Source organism: Jaculus jaculus, chromosome 6, assembly GCF_020740685.1.
Source record: "Jaculus jaculus isolate mJacJac1 chromosome 6, mJacJac1.mat.Y.cur, whole genome shotgun sequence".
Taxonomy (NCBI): Eukaryota; Metazoa; Chordata; class Mammalia; order Rodentia; family Dipodidae; genus Jaculus; species Jaculus jaculus.
In genome coordinates, this window is record NC_059107.1 from 35971577 (window position 1) to 35993956 (window position 22380).

General features: G+C 46.5%; 1 protein-coding gene and 1 pseudogene across 1 annotated transcript in view; one reads left to right on the plus strand and one right to left on the minus strand.

Annotated features, from left to right (window-relative positions):
• Nucleotides 1–16595, minus strand: part of Mcc (MCC regulator of WNT signaling pathway) — a 274857-nt gene extending 258262 nt beyond the window's left edge. The window contains exon 1 of the mRNA XM_004665096.2: nt 16163–16595. Coding sequence (XP_004665153.1) covers nt 16163–16219 — 57 coding nt within the window. The 5' untranslated portion in view covers nt 16220–16595. The remainder of the gene's footprint in view (nt 1–16162) is intronic.
• LOC105944528 lies at nt 5081–5529 on the plus strand (annotated as a pseudogene).
• Nucleotides 16596–22380: the final 5785 nt, after the last annotated feature.

Genomic DNA, 22380 nt, shown 5'->3' on the forward strand with positions numbered 1-22380 from the left:
GCTAGACATTACATCTTGTCATCTCACCTGGGAAGAGGCAGCAAGGGTGAGTGAGCTAATGAACACCAAGTAGGGCTAGACTAATAAACTTCAATGTACACCCCCAGGGGCACACCTCCCCCAGCAAGGCTCCGCCTCTCAGAGGCCCCACACAACTCTCCCAAATTGCCACCAGCTGGAGACAAAAGATAAGCACATGAGGCTCTAAAAGGTATTTTACATTCAAACCACCACAAGAGGTATTCCTGGTACAAGAGCTGCTGTTTCACATGGGTCAGAAAACTGCAGGAAGAAGTATGGGCAGGAGCTTTGCTTTGAGTGACAAGAGGATGAGGAAGAATACTGAAAATGAGAAGGTTCGTGTTACCAGAGACCTGTGCTCTCCTTTGAGTTGCGTGACCTTCAGATCCTCTGTGCTGGAGAGAACACCCGAGTTCACAGCTTACAAATGGAGGTTTAGGGCTGGACAAATGGCTAAGCGGTTAGGGCGCTTGCCTACAAAGCCAAAGGACCCAGGTTCGATTCCCCGGGACCCATGTAAGCCAGATACACAAGGTGGCACATGCGTTTAGAGCTCGTCTGCAGTGGCTGGAGGCCCTGGCGCACCCATTCTCATTCTCTCCCTCTCCTCACCTCTGTCTCTTCCCATCTCTCAAATAAAAATAAAAATATTTAAAAGAAATGGAGGTTTATGTCACAAGAACAGAAACCTCACCAGAGGAAAGCCCACAGACATGAGCAGCAACTAAAAGTCGAAGGCTTTCAACAAGCCTATGACCAGAAAGTACCAGGTGGAAGATACTGGGACTTGGGACTCTTATCAACCCCCTTCCAAGCCCCTACAGGACACCTTACTCCTCAACCAACAGACCAAAGTGCTCTGAGTACACAGTACTTCCTCCTTGCTGAGCAGTACTCAACCCTAGCTACGAAGAGAAATAAAGATGCTCTTCATTACTGTGGGGCACATCTCAAACCCATGAACCAAGGCTCCCCTCCCACCTCCAGATGTTCCTCCCCTTGCCCTCCAAACAAAGCTCCTACCCTTGTTGTTATAACCACTTTTTATTTTTTATTTTTCATGTTAGAGAGAGGGAGAGCATTGGCACGCCAGGGCTCAGCCACTGCAACCAAACTCCAGACGCTTGCACCACCTAGTGGGCATGTGCAACCTTGCACGTGCCTCACCTTTGTGCATCTGGCTGACATGGGATCTGGAGAGTCAAACATGGGTCCTCTGGCTTTGCAGGCAAGCACTTTAACCACTAATCCATCTCCCCAGCCCTATAGCCACCTTAACAGTTTGCACCTTACAGGGGAATTCACATGAGCGTCACTAATAAAGCTGCTCCTATCTGAAAGAAGTGGTTACACCAAACATGGAGACGCTGTGCTTCTGTGCAATGCGCCCACAGTGCTTGCCCTCTGCCTTCATGTTGTACCTTCTGTCACCAGGGTCACTGTTCAGGGCTCACGATGGAGTACTCCGAGACAGACCAGTTTTCTGAGCCCAAAGTTTTATTTAATGCCAGAGGGGGTACAGTTAGGTGACTGGACCCCTGAAGGCAAAAGAGGCAGGAAACTTTGCACTTGCTAGAAATCAAAGATGATCTGACCTCTTATCTCTTGCCTAGTTCCCTAGACCTGTTTCTCCACAACCAACCAGGACTCTTGCTGGGAGGGAGGTCTTTCATAGGATTTAAACATGGTAGTTGGTCAAGTTCAGCCCACAGAACTTGGTGTCAGAGCTAACCTCTTCCTGAGACAGCCCCTAGCCCTAACCAAGCAGCTGTCCCTCTGGTTCACTTAAGCCAAAAGACAGGCCACCACTGTAAGGTTATAAATACCTTTGCAAGGAGTAGGCAAGCTCTCTGACCATTTGGAAACTTCCAGCTGTGGGTGAGTTTTTCCCTCAGCTGGGCCTGAGCTGCTTGGCCCAGGCACAGCCGGGAGGGTCCCCTAGTCCTTACTCTCCATTTAGATTATCCCCTCCAGCTCCCCACATGGCAAGAGCTCCTTGAACTTTCTTTTCTCTTTTCTTTCCATGGTTTTGGTTTTTTTCCCTAGGCCCTACACATGGGATCTCTAGCCACATGGACACCTTTCCTTGGCTCTGTACTTCCCTCAATAAATACAGTAATAATTATCCTTCTTCAGTCTTTTTTTATTCGATTCTTTGATCAAAATTAGAAATGAACCCAGGGTTTGAGGTTCAAGGACTTTCCTGGACCCCCAACACCCCATTACACCAGTGAGAAAGTGGCAGGGTTCAGAGGGAAGGGTGCTCCATAGCAGAAGCAAACAAAAAGGTGGAAGGAGACTCACCACCTAATAGGAGAGAGATTTTTTAAGCCCTCTGGGAGAAGATCCTGTGTGGGGCTGCATGGGGTGTGGGGAAGGAGGACTGACTGGAGTGACGGTGGGCAGACTGGTGGACCCCCTGTTGAACTCTTTGGTGGGAGAAGTGAGACTGAGTCAATAGTTGTTGGCTGGGAGGAAGTTGGTTTTCCTCTCAGCTCAGCAGCAGGAAAGCTTAATCAATGACCACAGCAGTAGATAGGGATTCTAAGATCTCAGATCTAGTTGGAGCAGGAAGTTGGGAAAACAACACTCTTTGAAGTCTCAGTTACCATAATGAGAAAGGTAATTTCAGAATCCCAGGCCTACTTAGAATCTGGCTGTTGGGAAGGATGGAGAGAGAGAGGGAAACTGAGAGAGCTCTGAGGCTCTTACTGTCATCGTAAGGGCAATTTCTAAGCAAAAGAATAGTTGAAAATGTTAGAGATGAGACAAACGTATAAAAAAAAATTAAGTAATTCATATTGATACTTGTTGGTTCCTGAACATTCTTTTTAAAAACAGCCCCCCACCTTCCCTAAGACTGGGAATATTTGGATCAACATTCCCAGGTCATTCATGAACTTTTGAAATAAATGTCAAGAGAGGCAACACTTTAAAAAAAGTCCTCAGGAATACTGCTGCTGGTGCCTCTGCGCTGACAGCCCTATGCTACTTGGCACTTCCCCTGTGCCATGCAAGCACGGTAGCAAGCAGAGTGCCATCCTGTGTATTATTACCACGGCCCCAGGGGCCCTGCCAACTGCGTTACCAAGCACCATGATAAGCATCCCTTGGGTTATGTCACCGGCCTTCCTAACATTACTCCGGGACACGGGCACTTAGTACGACTTTATAACAGGGAACACACAGCCTAGAAGAGTCACTTTGCTCAGACCACCTGGCTGAGAAGTGGCAGACCTGTGATTTCACAGCCTATGACTTTACAAACATGTAGTTTTAGAGAGACAGAAACTGAGGCGATATGACCCAGTGAAGAAGTCAGTAATAGTGGCAAAAAAAAAAAAAAAAAAAAACAGAGGCCTTTCCTAATCATTCAACATATTACACCAGAAGCTGGACGTCTTCTGCCTCATGCAGACACCAGGCAGGGAGGAAGAGGGGAGGATGAGGAAAGGAGGGAGGGCAGAATGAATAAATTCCAAAGTTGACTTTCAACGCACCCATTCCATGTCAGGGAATAAGTCATCTTGTCCTGGAGTCCAGCTCCCCTTTCCCCTTGTGTTCTCAGCACACTGCAACCATCTGCCCAGGGACAGCGACGTGGGACCGGCCCATTCCTTCCCTATCCTCATGATGCTTAGTCTCAGCCTAACAATCCCAAGTGCTCCCTACCAAGCATGAAAATAAATCAGATTTAGGGTTAAACCAGGATGAGATTGCAAGCATCAAGAAATAAAGTAACTGTTATCTAATCTAACAGGCCAGCTTCAGGCTTCCTGGCCACTCTCACTAAAGCCTGCTCCTAGAATTCCTAGTCAGCAACTGTGAAATCACAGTATGAGGTGGGAAAACACACTTCCCATGTGCTCATTCTTAACTCTGTTTGCCTGGCGTGGCTAGAGATCATCTGTCTTTCCTCCTACAAGTGCAGGGAGTCAAGTCAGTGAAAAAATATTTTGCCCTGATAATGCATCAGAAAGCCCCTCACTCCCTAGCACCTTGGAGGAGCCTTGGGTATAAACACAGAATAAATACACCTGTTTTCTGTGAGAAGTGATTCCCTTGCAGGACTCACTCCACACTCTATCTGGAAATATCAAAGAACAAGTGTTCTGCAAAGACCAGCATGGAGAAAACCAGACGTGAATGGAAAGGAAAGAACTAGTCGCTGGTATGCAGAGGTTATAAAGAACTCCAATTAGCTGGGCATGGTGGCACATGCCTTTAATCCCAGCACTGAGGAGGCAGAGGTAGGAGATCACCGTGAGTTCAAGGCCACCCTGAGACTACATTGTGAATTCCAGGTCAGCCTGAGCTACAGTGAGACTCTACCTCAAAAAAAAAAAAAAAAAAAAAATATATATATATATATATATCATTAAATATATAGACACACACACAGAGAGAAAGAGTGTCATTAAAAAATAAAGAACTTCAATTGCCATTTCTCCAAAGACACAAATGTACTCAATAAACATGTGAAACAATCAATGTCACTAATCATTACAGAAATGTAATCAAAACCACAACCAAGGACTAAGAAGATGGTTCAGCAGTTAAAGGCACTTGCTTCCAAAGCCTCCTGGCTCAGGTTCAATTCCCAAGTCACACATGTAAGCTAGATGCAAAAAGTGTCACAAATGTCAGGTGTTCATTTGTAGCAGCAGCAGCAAGAGACTCCTGCGCACCTACATACACACACATGTACATACAAATAAATTTTTTAAAAACAACATCCATAAGAAGGGCTACTAAGAAATCATTTTTTAAAGCCAAACTCAGCAGTTCACACTTGTAATTTCAACAGGACTTGCACATTGTTGGTAAGGATGTGTGTGAAATGGTACAGCCATCATGGGGAGCGATAGGGCAATTCCTTCAAAAACTAAACACAGAATTATATACCCCACCCACTCCACTTCTGGATATATTTCCAAAGTAAAGGCAAGGACTAGGACTCAAATGTCAAGGGATGAAAGAATAAACATGATATGTACATACAATAGAGAGTATTACTCAACCTTGAAAAGCAAGGACGCTTTCGGCCTCTGCCGCCACCATGGTGCCTATGAAAAAGCTTGTGGTGAAGGGAGGCAAAAAAAAAAAAAAAAAAAAAAAGCAGGTTTTGAAGTTCACCCTTGACTGCACCCACCCTGTAGAAGATGGAATCATGGATGCTGCCAATTTTGAGCAGTTCCTCCAAGAGAGAATCCAAGTGAACAGAAACACCAGGAACCTCAGTGCAGGGGTTGACCAGAGAAACTGGGAACCTCTGTGGAGGAGTTGTAAACATCAAGAGGAGCAAGAGCCAGATCACTTTAACTTCCGTAGTGCCTTTTTCCAAAAGGTATTTGAATGATCTCACAAAAAAAAAAAAAAAAACACTACTTAAAGAATAAGAATAATCTTCATGATTGGTTAGGCGTAATTGCTAACAGCAAAGAGAGTTATGCATTGCATTACTTTCAGATTAACCAGGATGAAGAGGAGGAGGAAGATGAGGATTAAAACACTGGTCTGGAATATTTCATATGAATTCATGAATTTAGGAACAAAAAAAAAGGCAAAGAAATACTAACTCAGGCTTACTTCACATCCTAGTTAAGTGAAATATGCCAGACACAAGAGTTGAAATACTGGGCTGGAGAGGTGGCTTAGCGGTTAAGCGCTTGCCTGTGAAGCCTAAGGACCCCGGTTCGAGGCTCGATTCCCCAGGATCCACGTTAGCCAGATGCACAAGGGGGCGCACGTGTCTGGAGTTCGTTTGCAGTGGATGGAGGCCCTGGCGCGCCCATTCTCTCTTGCACACACGCTCTCTCTCTCTCTCTCTCTGCCTCTTTCTCTCTGCCACTCTCAAATAAATAACTAAAAATAAACAAAAAATTAAAAAAAAAAAAGAGTTGCAATACTGCCTGAGGCAGCGAGGACAGACAGAAAGTACACCACCACTGCTTCCCCAAAATCAGGTGAGCCGCTGGAGGCTGGGGGGAGATTTAATGGACATAGGAGAAAAAAAAAATGGGAAGGTTCTGGAGATTGGTAGTAATGAGTCCACGACACATTTACTTAATGCCACACAACTGTATAGTCAAAATAGTACGATTTTGTCATGTAAGTTTTAACACAATAAATTTAAAATAAATTTTTAAAAAGACAGGCTGAGAAGCTTAGCCAAGTCACTGCGGCCATACACAGCAGCTGACAAGCCCGACAAGCAGTAACTCCGCTGCACTGTTCCCCAAAATAGAACGCAACTGCTCTTTTGGATTCTGACCCTGATAAACCCCAACAATCTGAAAAACCCCAAGAGCGGAAAGACTACCAAAACCAGTCAGAACTAAAAATAAATTCTTCTGATTATTCTAATAGTGTGAGCTATAGAAATGTCATTACATAGGCAAGAATTAAGAGTTTCTTTTCTTATCACTTCTCGGCCTTTTGGCTAAGATTAAATGTAGAATTTCTCCTCTTAATGAATAGCCCAAAACACACTTTAGTATAAATATCCTTTGATATTCGAACAAAGGAAGCTGAGTAAGAAAAATATGAATGAAAATCTTCAAAATAAAATAAAACCCACCTGAGTTCTACATTCCTGCCTGTTCCTACTACAGCCAGGCTTCTTCAGGTCTCAGTTTCCCTATCAGTCATGTGGAAGATCTGGACAAAAGAATGCTCCAAAGATAGTCTATCAGTGCCATGCAACAGACACAGCCCCTTTAATACCATGATAGTCCAAGCAACTTCCTCCCAAACACATATACAGAAGTGCGTGTGTGTAAACACACTGTGTATATGGTGTGTAAAGAAGAAAAACTAATCTGATGGGCGATAACTCCGCAGTTAAGGCACTTGCCTGCAAAGACCTGGGTTCAGTTCCTCAGTGCCCACGTAAAGCCAGATGTACTGAGTAGCACATGCATCTGGAGTTTGCTTGCAGCGGCTAGACGCCCCCCCTTCCCCAGCACATGTGCGTGTGCTTGCCTGCACACACACACACACACACACACACACACACTTTCTCTCTCTCTCTCTCTCTCTCTCTCTCCCCCCCCCCTTGGAAATGAATAAAAATGAAACAAAAACTAAGTTCGAGCCCATGTTTCAAACTCTCCAGAGGGTTCCAGATTCCTTCACGGGGCTTAGGAAGCCCTGGTTAACCTGCAGGATCGACCACCACTCTGCCCCACAGGCCCCATCGCCTCCCAGCTCCCTTAAACTCTCAGCCTAAAAGGGACTGTCTTCCATTTTTCAAGGCTCTTTCCCTCATTTTGTTCAAGACTTCACCACAAACTCCCAGACAGGCCTTCCTTGATCACTAACGCCCTTCCCTCCCTCCTCTGTTCCCACCTTTTCTTCCTCCCTGAGTTTTCCTTCGTAGCACATCCTACTGGACATACAACCTGCCCGGGTGCACTGTCTGCCCTAAGCAGAATGCAGGGCCCATTGGACTGCACCCCCAAGACCCCAGACAACATCCGGCACGTAGAAGGCACACAGTTACTTGCTGAATAAATGAATGGAAGGAAAAGAGATAGTAAGCTATAGTCATAACAACAAAAGTGTACTTTAACCCGAATAGAAAAGTAGTCCACCCAACACATCCATCACACTAAACAACTGGGATTTGGTCCAAACTGGCAACTCTGACATCTATCGATACCCTACTCTGTCACATATTGACTAGATGCCAGCAAGAGTGATCAGTTTTGCTCAGCCTAAGCCTTCAAAGACTTCAGGTCTCCCTAAGGAGATACCGGTATACGTGAACAATCACAGTAAAGTGTTCTGAACACAAAAGGAAGAACGAAGCTAGGAGGGGTTGGAGCAGAGAACAAGGAGTCCAAGTGAGCCATAGTCTGCCGACAGGTTCATCCAACTCTCTGGAGAGCAGGGACAGGCACTTCCTCCTGCTCTTCAAAGCAACCAATCAGAGAACTCATTGCTTTTCTCAATTACAGGCAATCTTTTTCCATGTTGGCATTCTTCCCTAGGCAACTGCATTAGCTGTCTCAAATCCAGCTGGAGTAACCAACGTACACACACACTGAGGTTGCATGAAACTTTCTGTTCAAGTGATCAAACACTACAATGCTCAGTTCTGAGGCATTTCTGTCTCTAGCCCCTTTAGTCCCACAACAGGGTCTCTCTCTCTCTCTCAAATTCTCTGCCAACTGGGGCTGCAGAGATGGCTTAGCAATTAAGGCATATGCCTGGAAAGCCAAAGGACCTTGGTTCAATTCCCCAGGACCCACAAAAGCCAGCTGTACAAGGTGGCACATGCGTCTGGAGTTTGTTTGCAGTGGCTGGAGGCCCTGGCGCACCCATTCTTATCTCTCAACTAAATAAATATTTTTTTAAAAATACTCTGCCAACTGAGTGTCATTCACCACAAGCTTCCTAGACCACCAGGCTTTTACTGCAAAGTCGACAAGCTATTCTGCAGCTTCCTTTGAAAGTCAATAGTTGCTATTCTGGATGTTTTCTCTAAAGGGCTTCCTCAAGGATTAACATCTTTGCTGATTTCAGGGATATCCTAAGAGGTCTGCCTATATAAAGTGCTTTACAACCTCACTCACTCCTAATGATCATGCAAACCTTCCAGAAAGTACCCTCTTTCTGCTGTGTACTGCTTTGAGCTATTTCTGTTCAGCAAGAAAAAAGGGACATTCACTACGAGAAGCTATGTCAATATTTGCTCTGCTAATTGTCACCCTGTCTGTGTCATCCAGGTAACTTGGTTCTTGTTTTTTGTTTTCAAGAATGAAAGACAGCACTGCGAAGAACCCTCCAGCCTCAGCATTCTACAGCCCCACAGTGATGTGGCCAATTGTAGTAGGAACCAGAGCTCAACCTATAGAGGCGAGAGAGCCCCAGTTCTTCTAACAGAGGAACCTTTACCCCTCCTGGGCACCTCAAATCTCAAAGCACTAATTCCTCAGGTGACAGAGTGCACGGGCTCCGGGACAAGGGTTGCAATGTTAAGTCCACGCCATTCTTTACTAAGTGCTTTTAGGGCTCTGGAAATTCAATGCCTAGAATCCTTCAGCCATTTGAAGGTCGTGGCAGCGGCTATGTCCCAGTACGCGCACCCGGGCATGGCATAAGGGATTATAATACGAGTCAAGTTAAACAGGTTTACTAACTAGAATGCTCCCTCTTAGGGACATGTGATCATTAGCTGAGACCAGTAACAGAACCTAATGAAAGACAGCAGTGTAAAACAGTGGCACTCCAGAGAAAGCCACAGTATCGGTTACATTCTTGTTGCCGTGAACAAAACCCTGACCAGAAGCCACTTGTGGAAAAGGGCTTAATTCAGTTTACAGTTTCAAAGGGAAGTTTAATGTTGGGGAAGGCACGCGGAGCAGGAGCCAGCTCATCACATCATCCCATCAGCAGGGAGGAGACAGGGCCAACAGGACCTACACCACCACCTCAAGGTCTGCCCACAGTGACACACTTCCTTCAGCAAGGCTCTACCTTCTAAACATCCTCCAGCTGGGGTGGGGAGGGGGGAATCAAGTATTCAAACTCATGAGCCCCTGGAAAGCATTGACATTGAAATCACCACACCAACCCAGGTGCAAATCATAACTTCACCTCTCATTGTCTCTTCAATCCTGGTAAGATTTGTCATCTTCCTATGCCTCATTCTCTATCCCTGAAATATGGGCGTGACGATGTCTGTCACTGGGTTCTTGACAATGAAGGATGTCAGTATCTTAGAAGTGCTTAGAAAATGCTGAATGAAGGAATAAAACATGAAATAAAACAACCAAAAACTATAGCCAGATATTGGGAATGAAGAGACCAGGGTTCCATGACAAGGCTGTCATTCTGAAGTCTCAATTAAATTCAAAATATTCTTTGCACAGGGCGTGGTGGTGCACGCCTTTAATCCCAGCACTCGGGAGGCAGAGATAGGAGGATCGCAGTGAATTTGAATCCTGCCTGAGACTACATAGTGAATTCCTGGTCAGCCTGAGCTAGAGTCAAGACACTACCTCAAAAAAACAAAAACAATATACATACACATATTTTTTTTTCTTTGCCACACAGCTCAAAAAGAACCATCTGGAGAGAGAGACACACTCCACCTTTTGGAATCTAGGCTAGGAATACAGCTATTCTAAGCAATCAAAGTGCCCCTGTATCCATGTTAGCCCTGCATTTTAAAGAAACCTGGCAACTTACCCCTCCTCTCCCTCCCACTCCTCCCCTTCCTCCTCCTCCTCAGGACACAGCTGCCAGGTTAAGAGGGAATCTGAGCAGCTGCATGGCGAGGACCAGATGGAAAAGCACTGCTTGCTGGCCATGTGCTTAAGGCACTTCGGAAGTGGACCCTCTTGCTCTGATCACAGATACAAGGGCTCCCCACTGAGCCCTGGCTGAATTGCAAAGCTATGAGCAAATAGCTGTTTTAAGTGCTTTAAATTTGAGTTTGTTACATAGCTGTAGACAATGAAAAAAGGTAAAGAAAACCTCACACCATTCACTTAACATCAGTACCTCAAACTCCCTTAATAGGGAGAGCCGCAGCAAGGTGCTCATTCATTCAAACATCTATAGGATGCCTGCGGATGCGCCAGACTCCACGCCAGGCTGTGACAGCACTCCGCTACTATTTATGGTCTGTGGTTGACAGACACCAAGCAACTTGTTGGAATGCCATATGAGCCCATAAAAAAAAAAAAAAACAGAAAATATAAAAACACAGAGGGTGAGAAAACTGGGTGGTCCTCTAGGCCTCTTTTGCTTCTGATATAATTAATCTGTGCTGAAAGTTAAATACAACTGTGAGATGCCCCCCCCCCCCGCTGCCAGTCACACGTGATAAGCTATGCAGAGAACAACTTTCTCCCATATAAGCCTACTTAAATATATATATATTCACACACACATATATATATAATTTATTTATATGGGGGGGGCAGGTAGAGAGAGAGCGTGAATGGGTGCACCATTGCAAATAAACTCCAGATGCATATGCAACCTTGTACATCTGGCTTACGTGGGCACTGGGGAATCAAACCTGAGTCCTCAGGCTTCACAGGCAAATGTCTTACCCACTAAGTCAACTCCCCAGCCCACGTCTACTTCTGAATGCAAGTATCAATAAAGCAGTGAGCTTTCCCATGTTATCCAGCAAATAAATGGTGGAAACGGAGAACTGCCTCTGTTCAGCAGTGGAAAGAACTAATGAAAGACATCTCAATATAAACACACAGAAGGAGAAATGGGGAGGCTGGGAAGATGTCTGCCACACAAACAGGAGGACCTGAGTTCAAATCTCCAATGTGTGCCTACAGGCCATAGGAGAATGCCCTGTAGATTGCTAGCTAGTAGTATAGCCAAGTCAGTGAGCGCTGGGTTTACTGAGAGACCTTGCCTTTAAAAATAAGGTAGAGGGCTGGAGGGATGGCTTAGCAGTTAATGTACTTGCCCTGCAAAGCCAAAGGACCCAGGTTCGAATCCCCAAGACCCACATAAGCCAGCTGCACAAGGCAACACATGCATCTGGAGTTCGTTTGCAGTGGCAGGAGGCCCTGGCACGCCCACTCTCATTCTCTCTGTCTCTCAAATAAATAAAATATTTATGCCTGGTGTGGTGGTGCACGCCTTTAATCCCAGCATTTAGGAGGGAGAGGTAGGAGGATCACCATGAGTTCAAAGATACCCTGAGATTACATAATGAATTCCAGGTCAGCCTGGGCTAGAGTAAAACCCTACCTCGAAAAACAAAAATCAGTAAATACATTTTTAAGTTAGGTATAAAGCAGTTGAGGAAGATACCCAACACATATGTACATTTGTACATACATACACACACACAAAAATAGGATTTTCAGGTAACTAATGTTTCAAAGCAAATTAATGATGGAGCATTTCTGCTTTGTCATTGTTTAAATATGTAAACAAGGCTCAGAATAACAACTAGGGCTGGGAAAATGGTTCAGCAGGTAAGTGCACTTGTTCTGCGAGCTGAAAACCTGAGTTCAAGCCTCAGCACCCATATAAACAGCTGTGTGTGACCGCTCATGCCTGTAACCCAGTGCTGAGGTGGGGCAGACAGGAGAATTGCTGGTGTTCTCTGGTCAACCAATCTGAATAAAACTCAGGTTCAGGAGAGGCTCCATCTTAAGAAAATAAGGCAGGGCTGAAGGGATGGCTTAGTGCTTAAGGCACTTGCCTGCAAAGCCAAAGGACCCAGGTTCAATTCCTCAGTACCCACGTAAAGCCAGATGCACAAGGTGGCACATGTGTCTACAGTTCATTTGCAGCAGCTGGAGGCCCTGGCACGCCCATTCTTTCTCCCTCTCCATCTCCCTCTCTCTGACCCACTCTCTCTCAAATGGATAAAAATAATTTTTAAAAAAGAAAAGGCAGAAGCATGACAGAGGTATGCATCTGATACGCTCCTCTGGACTCTACAAGCACGTGCATACATCATGCACACACAAAATATACATACACCAAAAAGAGATGATGGCTTTAAACAAAGTCTTTGAGTAAGAAAAGTATTTCTTGTCTCCTGAGGTTTTTGAGGAATGTCAGGAAAGGAAAAACTCCAAAGCTGCATCTTTTCTCCTATACAAACAGGCAGCTGTCTACCAGACAGGCAGCACAAGCGAACTCCTGACTGGCCCCACAGGTTTACTCAGGCAGACAGCTAGCCACTGGCCTGAACTTGGTGTCCACAGCTTTCCCTTGACAAGCTTTGGCAGGATTCCATCCAGTGCTACTGAAAGTGTGGCTGCTCCGCTTTCAGAGTGTGTGGGGGAAGGAGGCTGAAAGTGAACCAGTGCATTTTCTAAACACTTTTAATCTGAAGGATGTTTAATTTCTTCCTGAACCTCACATTTGAAAAAAAACCAACATATATATTTATATACATACACACACACACAAAGTATACACGCACAGGTACACACACACAGGTATATACATGCCCACACACATGTGTATACCCACATGTGTTTAGCCATATACACACCCATATGTACATACATACACACAGACATAAATATATATACATATCTACAATCTTCAACAAGGACAGCAAATAGCTAAGACAAAACAAATGGTCAAACTTTGCTTTTCAAACCTTCCTGAATTTCTCTGTTGCTTTTATCATATTTGAACGCTGACAAAATAGTATTTGTGAGCATAAATAAAAATGTGTTTGAAGACAGGCATGGTGGCGCACGCCTTTAACCCCAGCACTCAGGAGACAGAGGTAGGGAGATCACCATGACTTCAAGGCCACCTTGAGACTACATAGTGAATTCCAGGTCAGCCTGAGGTAGAGTGAGACCCTACCTTGGAAAAAAAAAAAAAACAAAAAACAAAAAACTGTGCTTGAATGTTTATAAACAGAGGCAGGTTACTGTTCCATAATCAAACTCATGGGATCTTACAAGGCCACCATTCACACCAAAGGGTCACAATGCAAATCAAGCCAGACAAAAGGAGCACATTCAAGAATTTCCCATTTTTTCCCTCTTAAAATCTTCACACAAAACACCTCATCAGGCTCTGGGTCCCCCAATCCTGCGACCTTGCACCCACATGCCCACTGCTGTGCACACAGTCTCCACCACCTCCAGGGGTTATCACAGAAAGCTTGCTGCTCGTCAGTCACGGTGGGTGACAACCAGAAATGGATTAAAGTTACTCCCTCCAGTTCACGTGGTTACCAAGTCAGTGCCAACATGACTGTCAAAGAATCGATGATGCCTTGTAGAAGGGGGAGACTCACAGTCAACACCAGCGGGAGGTCTCTTGTTTATGACACCAGGGACAATGGAAGGTTCTTCCAGAGTTCTTCCCACCCCTGATATGCCTGGTGGGCATCAGGCAACTGACCCGCAGCTGACTCCACTCCACAGGTGACCTCCAGACAGCCTCGAGGCTCCCAGGCAATAAGACACAGAGCATTAAAGAGGCACAGGGGTCTTTTATTAGCTCTCCTTCCAGGTGAGGAGAGGGGAAGAAGAAAAAGGATGGGACCTTTGTCCAGTAACGCATTAAGTGAAACCCAGTGTTCAAAAGAAAATGGACAGTAGAAAGACCTCCTACACCAAAGACCCCAGTGTGGAGAATGCAAAACGGTATGTTTAGATGCACAGGGACTGATCTATGGATGCTAGAGGAAGGGTCCCTGTTGACGCTGTGATAAATTGAACTGCTACTCAGGGTCCATAGAAATGAGCCACATGCCTCCTCTTGCACTACAAATTCATCCTAGTACCAATAAATAAATAAAGCAACAATACTGTCCCTCCCAGAGCAAGCTAGAGACTACAGCAGCTGCTCAAACTTCAAGAAACTGGTGGGGAGGGGTGGGGCATGAGAACCAGAGCAGCTTCGAAGGCAGCAAAAAGCAAATGGACAGATACTGAGGACAAGACAAGGGAATTTGGTAAGGAATGGGGCAAACACTGGTTCACTTCTCTAGCGACAAGACTTGCCATGTAATACTTACACTGTTTTCCAACCAATGCTGAGCCACAAAGCACCCTTCAACTCTTTCATCTGTCATAGCTTTACAAGGATTATTTAGTACACCTGGGCAAGAATGGCACGCTTCCCCTGCGCCCAAGTGTCCCAGGCTCACCACACCACACCACACCACACCCCACTCAGTATTCTAACTGCTCCCTCCACCCCCCCCCATACCAACCCTGTGATTCACTTTTCAGCAATTCAGGTGGCAGAGATAATGCTGCCATTCAAAGAGGATCGATGTAGACAGCCTGTCTCGAAAACTCTCTCCAAGCCACAGGCCCTTAGCAGTCTGGTTCTTAAATGGTCCTAGAAGAGTCGTGGCATGCTTCTAGCGTGAGTTAAGGAGCAGGGCTTGGGATTCGAGCTCAGACTCGAGACCTTCCGCTAAAGATAAAATTTGTCAAAACTCCATTCCACATGCCTCCTCGAGCACTCTCATTTGAAAATCACAGCCTTTCCCATGCCCCCCCCCCCCAGGGGCCTACTGGGATTAGAAAGGTCTCCACCTCATACCACGACAGGACACCAAGGCACAGAGGCGTGACAAAGAGTGCCAGGCAAGGGCCCTGCCTTCATTCACTGTTGAATGCCAGCCATGCCCCGCTTGGGTTTCCTCCACCCATGGTTCCTTCCTCATCCCCAGTGTCCCAGCAAGAGCGCCATCCTCTCTTTCCCTCCAGCCCTGGGTATCTGGCATCACCGCTGTCCACCTCCTGCTCATTGTTTTTCTTTTCTTTTCTTTCTCCCCCTTTCCTGTCTCGGGCTGTTTTCTGAAGCCCCGCGTTCTCTGAGACTTGGTCCAGCCAGGGTGCAAGAGGTCCCACGCCTCCTGCTGCACAGGGCGAGCACACACACCTCTTGAAAACCTGGTTTCCTAGGACTTCTCAGATATTGCAAAGACTAAAGCGGGCTGGCCCCAGGCATTGCTAAAAATCGTCAGGAAAATAATAAAAAGGTGGCTGCTAGCATCTTACCGCCTGCGTATTTGCATACCGTCTGGTGATGCTCTCATTTCAATGCCAGTCTCCAACACTCGAGTAAAGACGCGTTACAGTGGGAGCCCAGGAGTTCCTCAAAGACCCAGGGAGCCCAGATCCAGGCAGGAAATAAAAGTTCTCAACGGCTTTGATGTGCTTCCTCCCCTCCCCCCTCCCCGACGCAGACCATTCATCCGGGCCCAGGGAGGGACCACCTGGCTTGAACCCGACCTGAGGCGTCACACGTGGGTCCAAGTGAGATCTGAGGATCCACAGCCCCAGCAAACAGGACTCAGCTGGGATCTCCAGGACAGGAATACCACATGCAAACGGGGGGACATGAGTGTGAAGGGACGGGGTACCCAGGCTGTGGGGAGTGGAGGGGGGGAAGCTTGTTTCTTTTTGTTGTTGTTGTTTTGTTTTTTAAGACACTCGTTTCGGACTGAAATATCAAGGCAGCTCAGGTCATTTCCTGAGTAGCGTTACAAATTAAAACAAAGTCCATTCATGTCCCCAGTGGCGCTGCTTCCAGCCTGGGAACACAAGAGGGTGGGGTGGTGGTGTCTCAGGAAGGGCGATGGGGCTGGGGTTGGTGGGGGAGGAGGGCGGGAAACCGAGGCACGGGAACCCCCGAACCTCAGCTGGTCTCTTACCTCGCTCAGCTCGGCTGAGGAGTCGCTTCCATATTTCACCGCAACTCCAGAATTCATGCTGCACTTTTGGGAGGCCGGGCTCGGTCCTCCAGACCCTGGGAGCCGGGCTCAGGAACGGGATGGAAGATATCCAGCGCTCGCTCCCCGCTGGCACATGTTCAATCTAGACAGCCATGTTCACCGGGGACGGTGGGAAGGATGCAGCAGCTTCTCCCGGGCACCGACCGGCCGGGGGTCTGCAGCAGCGCCGGCGGAGATGCTGCCGGTCCAGGGCTTAGGGCGCCGCGCGGACCCCCATGGCCCGGCACGGGAGCACCTCGCCGGGTTCCAGCCAGCATCCACCGGAGCTCGCTCAGAGACACCCCCTCCCCGGGAAGCCCCGGGGCTGCAGCCGAGCCGAGCTGCACTTCACGCCGAAGTTTCCCCTCCGAGGCGTCTGGAGTTGTAAGTGGCTGGTGATTGAACACAGCTGTCCCAGCCGCGGCCTGCGGGCTGCGCGGAGGAGGCGGAGCCAGGGGGAGGAGGAGGGGCCGGGGCGGGGGAGCGCCGGGTGCAAAAGACCAGGAAGGTGGAGGGGCGGAGGGGGAGCAGGCATCTTTCCAAGGTCTCTGTAATAGTAATTACAGAAGAAACTGGAACAGCCACCTGAGTAATCGTGCAGGAAATTGAAAAAAAAAATCTTTTTAAGAGCCTTCCTCACTTGGGAGCAGCTTTCCATGAATTATTAAGGTCCAAGGCAAACCTAGGCGCTGGACATCATGCCGTGCTGAGCACTTCTCACGGTACATTGAGATTTTACACGGGTGCAGGGCGGTCAATTTCCCTGATCTGTCCGAAGTCAGCACCGAGGGTGTAAATTCACTGCCAGGCTCCCTCTTTCTGTCGCCAGGGTAGAGTGCACTTTTCTGCACGTCCGTCGTGCGGATAAAAGATGCCCTGGCCTTGGAAGATGAAAGATGGACTCGCCTAGCCTGTCCTTCCAACCTTCCTTGCAAATAGGACACCACCTCTGAGGGCCTCTCCAGGCGGAGAACCACCAAGTTTGACTCTGCAGAATCTCTTGTAAGAAACTGGGTGTGGCCATGCACATCTGCAACCCCAGTGGGGAGAGTGGGGACAATCGCTTGACCGCAGCAGCAGCTCCCGGTTAAGGGAAAGACCCCCGTCTCAAGGAAAGTCAACAGAGGCAAGCCCATAGGGTGTGCGTGCATCACGCACATGTGCATACACTACACCACACACCCAAAAATAAATGGTAAAAAATCTTATACCTCAGGCAGGTGTGATGACACGCCTGGGTCTGTAAACCCAACAAACTAGACTGGCAGAGGCACAAGGCACATAGTGAGACTCTGACATAAATTAATAAAAAAAAATTTAAAGGGGGACCATTTCCCCAAGTCTTTTTATTTAGTTAGTTGACAGAGAAAGAGGGAGGAAGGGAGGGAGGGAGATAGCGAGAGAGAGAGAGAGAGAGAGAGAAAGAGCGAGAGAGGGGGGGGGGAGCGCACAGGAGCACCAGGGCCTCCAGCCACTGCAAGCAAACTCCAGAAGCACAAGCCTGCATCTGGCTAAGGTGGGTCCTTGGGAATCGAACCGAGGTCCTTTGGCTTTGCAGGCAAACACCTTAACTGCTAAGCCATCCCTCCAGCCCAAATTAATAAAAAAAATTTTAAGTTACTGCTATCTGAGTAGTGCTGTGTGTTTGTGAGTTTGGGAATTTGGAGTATGAAGCAGGAAAACTACAAAGGGCCTGTTATATCCAATATATCCCCTGGGATCAGCCTTGCCATCTCCTAAGGTTCAGCATGCTGTGTCTGTGGAGAGTGGACTATGAAGGAGGGGAGCGGCTGAGATTTTATCTACATGTAGTTCAAGTTCACGGAGCATGGTAGTGCAGGCCTGTGATTGAATCCCAGCTTTTAATCACAGCAGGTCCAGGGGTTAAAGCAGGAGGATCACAGATTCAAGACCTGCCTAGCATGGGTTTCACTGTGAATTCAAGACGAACTTGAGCAAGTTGGTGAGACCCTGTCTCTAAATAGAAAGTAAAAAGAGGGCTGGGGAGATGGCTCACTAGTTGAAGATGCTCGCTTGCAAAACCTGTCCTCGGTTCCCCACAGAGAGCCATATTCACAAAGTGGTGCCTGCATCTGGAGTTCATTTACAGTGGCAGGAGGCCCTGGTGTGTGTGCGTGTGCTCTCTCGCTCTCACTCTCATAAATAAAACATTTCGTTTTTAAAGTACAAAGAAGGGTGAAGTTTAGCTCAGTCGTATCCTTTCCCAGCATGCCCAATGCCCTGGGTTCAATCCCTAGCACTAAAAGGAAAAAAAAAAAAAAAAAGTTGAAAGTCCCACAGAACGTGAGTTGTATTGAAAAGCATCTGATCCTTTAAAACAGGATCTGCAGGACTGCTTAAGAACCCTCATCAGTCTCTCTACACAATAGGAACTGAATGTCTCCACCGTGACAGGCTTTGGCATTTCCTGAAGCTGGCTATGAAAAAGTCATTGTACTGTTCACATCCAAGTTCTATTAAAAAAATAAAAAAAGCAAATAGGATGTTTATTTTGATCTTCAAGAAGGAGCAAGGAGCAACATTTGCAAACATGTTCTTCCCCCTTCCTGTTTGGTTCGCCCATCACCTGACAGAGGCCCTGCTGGGATGGGAAGGAATCTGCTGCTCTTTCTGGGAAACTGCCAGATGACAGCACTTTCGGCAAGAGAAGGGGTTAGAAAAGCATGTTTGTTTGTTTTTTTTAAACTTATTTATGTACTGAGACCTGCCCAGGATCCACTGCGTTTGAAGCTAGAGATGGTAATGTGCTACTGATTGTGTCATGGCCTAGTTGGTAGGATTACAAGCCTGTGCCATCACACCTAGCTGAAGTAAGTGTGTGTGTGTGTGCTTTACGCACATGTCTATGTAGATGCATGCATGCCCTATGTGCTTGCCTGCAGAGGCCCGAGGAAATTTTGGGGTGTCTGATCACCCATCTGCAACTTTCTTTGGAACTGGGTCTCTCCCTAACAAGGAGCTACTGTCAGGCAGCAAGTCTCAACAATTCTCCAGTCTCTGTCCCCACCCCCCCATTGTACCCCAAATTGATAATCCTTCAGCAGAATTGTTGTGGATTTCAGAGATGTTTGGGTTTTAGAATATTTGTTTAGACTTTACAGTTTGAACATCCTTAATCTGTAAATCCAAGATTCAAAATGTTCCAGAATCATTGTGTCCATTTCAGGGGATTTTCAATTTTCAGAAGCCCAGTCTATGTTAAAGTAAGCATGATCAGCGAGACCCCTGCCCTCATTGTTTATAGCCTCATCAACATGAACTAGGGCTTCTCCATAGGCAGGGGGCGCCACTGAAGGCTTCTAAGCATAGACATGACAGGATCCGAACTGTACTTCTCCATAGCCAAGTAGATTTTAATCACTCTTGTTACCAAAAACTTGAGTATGATTCCAGTGTTTAAAAATACATCTTTGGAACCTGGCGTTGTGGCGCATGCCTTTAATTGCCATGAGTTCACGGCCAGCCTGAGATTATATAGTGAATTCCAGGTCAGCCTTGGCCAGAGCAAGACCCTACCTCGAAAAAAAAAAATTGGGGCTGGAGAGATGGCTTAGCCATTAATGCACTTGCCAGCAAAGCCAAAAGGGCCCTTCAATTCCCTGGTACTCACATAAAGTCAGATGCACAGGTGGCACATGTGTCTGGAGTTCTTTTGTGGCCGCTGGAGGCCCTGGTGCGCCCATTTTCTGTGTCTCTGTCTCTCACTCAAATAAACCAAGATGATGACTTCATCTGGTATTCAGAACCAAGATGATGAGTTCATCTGGGGTTCAACCAAGTGAAAAGTGATTGGTTCCTAAAATAAAGAAAAATCAACAGGGCGTCAATTGTTGTGAGTTCAAGGCTAGCCTGGGGCTACAGAAGGAGTTCCAGGTCAGTCTTGGCCAGAGTGAGACCTTACCTTGAAAAAAAATGAATCAGGAAAAGAAAGAAAAAAATTCTAACAGTGTTAAACTTACTAAGCAACTGTATATCTATGGTTTCTACTTCATGGAGAATAAAGGCATTTCTAAAGATGATGTTAACTGCATGGAGTTTCCTCATAAATAATGACTTTAGTACTAACCCCACAGTCTTACAGCGGGAGATGTGGCGAGTTGAGAGGTGGAAATAGACACGCTAGAGTTCAGCAAGAGGCTATGAGGGCCTGGAAAAAGTAGGGGCATGTGGTACTTTGATGTAAAATGTCTCCATAGCCCCAAGTGTTTGTGAGTAAGCCTCACACATAGTCCTCAGCTATTGGGGTCTTTGGGAAGTAGAACCTTGCTGGAGGAGATGTGTCACTGGGGCAGGCCTTGGGACTTTTATTGCCACTGCAAAAAAAAAAAAAAGAAAAGAAAAGAAAAGAAATCCTCTTGCTGCTTCCTCCCAGCTGATATGACAAGATGTGACATTAGGCTGTCTGTTCTGGCCATGCTTTCCACTCCATTATGAAGCTTTCCCTTGAAACTGTAAGCTGGAAATAAACCATTTCCTTCCACCAGCTGCTTCGGGTTGGGTGTTTTATTCCATCAATAAGACAGTACCTGCTATAGAAATGGACAAAAGAGGACAGACACCAGATTCCGTAGAAAAAGAGTGGACAGTGGCAGGCTAGAGAGATGGCTTAGCTGTTAAGGTGCTTGCTTGCAAATCTTAAGGACCTAGGTTCGATTCTCCAGTACTCACATATGCCAGATGCACAAGGTAGCACATGCATCTGAAGTTTGTTTGAGTATCTGGAGGCCCTGGTGTGCCCATTCTTGCTCACTCGCGCGCTCTCTCTCTCTCAAAAAAAGAAAAAGAAATGACAGTAGCAAAGAGGAGAACTTACAAATGACTTGTAGATCTAAAAGTTGTCCAGTCCAAATTAATATCCTCAAAAAGAAGTGATTCTACTTCCTAGCATCATGTGTGAGACCCTGGGTTCAATCCTCAGCATGAAAGAAAATTAAGAGTGATTCCAGAGAGGACATAGTATAGCAGGAAACCAAGTATGTCATATCACGAGTGAGAGGGAACATCTGCAGACTAAAGTAGAGATGTCCTATAGGAAGCTAGGGAAAGAATTCAGAGGGAAGTGGGGTTGAGGTGAAAGTGGAGGCATAGGGCTATCCTGCTGCAATAATAAATAGAAGCTGCCAAGGAATGGGGGATGAGAGAAGTATAGCCATATTATTTTGAGAAAGGTATGGTAAAATATTTGTGTGTGTGTGTGTGTGTGTGTGTGTGTGTGTACGTGCACTCATACCAGAACCTCTTCATGCTTACAAACTCTAGATACATGCATCACTTTGCATGGGTACTGGGGAATGGGATGTAGGTCAGCAAGTTTTGCAATCAAGTGCCTTGAACCATTGAGCCATCTCCCCAACTCATTTTTGATTTTTGGTGGTGTTTTGTGTTGTGTAGTGCTTTGGATCAAAGCCAGGGCCTTGTGCATACTAACCAAGTGTTTTACAACTGAGTTATATCTTCAACCCTTGTTTTGACTTTTTTTTTTTTTTTTGGCATGTGTAGTGTGAATGTGTGTGTCTGTGAGTGTGTGTGAGTGTATGAATGGAACAATGCATGTACACAGCATACATGCAGATCAGAGTACAAGGTTTGAGTATCATTCCTCATCTTCCACTGCATTTTGAGGCAGGGTATCTCATTCACATTGTTTACCACCCCGTTTGTCAGGCTAGCTGATCCGTGAGCTTCCAGCAAGTTCTCTTGCCTACTGCCCATCTTGCCATAGGCATGCTGAGATTACAGAAGCCCAGCACAGCTTCTGGCTTTTACATAGGGTTTGGGGATCTGAACTCAGGTTCTTAGGCTTGCATAGCAAGTACTTCATCCACTGAACCATTTTCCCATTCCCCTCCTTGTTATGTTATTAATATAGATACAGGAGAAGAAGGGAGAGGAAGAAGAGAAGGGGAAGGAGGAAGAGAAGTGGGAGAATGAGGAGCAGGGGAGGAGGAAGAAGAGGAGAAAGAGAGGAGGAGAAGAAATAATAGTTGTAAAGGTGGATTAAAGACAGGAAGATAGCCAGGAAATTCTGGCCCTGGGATCCAAGGAGGATGTGAAGACAGAGCAGCATCAGTGTCATATGCAGCGGGGGGAGGGAACCATCCTCCCAAGTCACTAGTGTCCTTCAGAGATACAGCTCT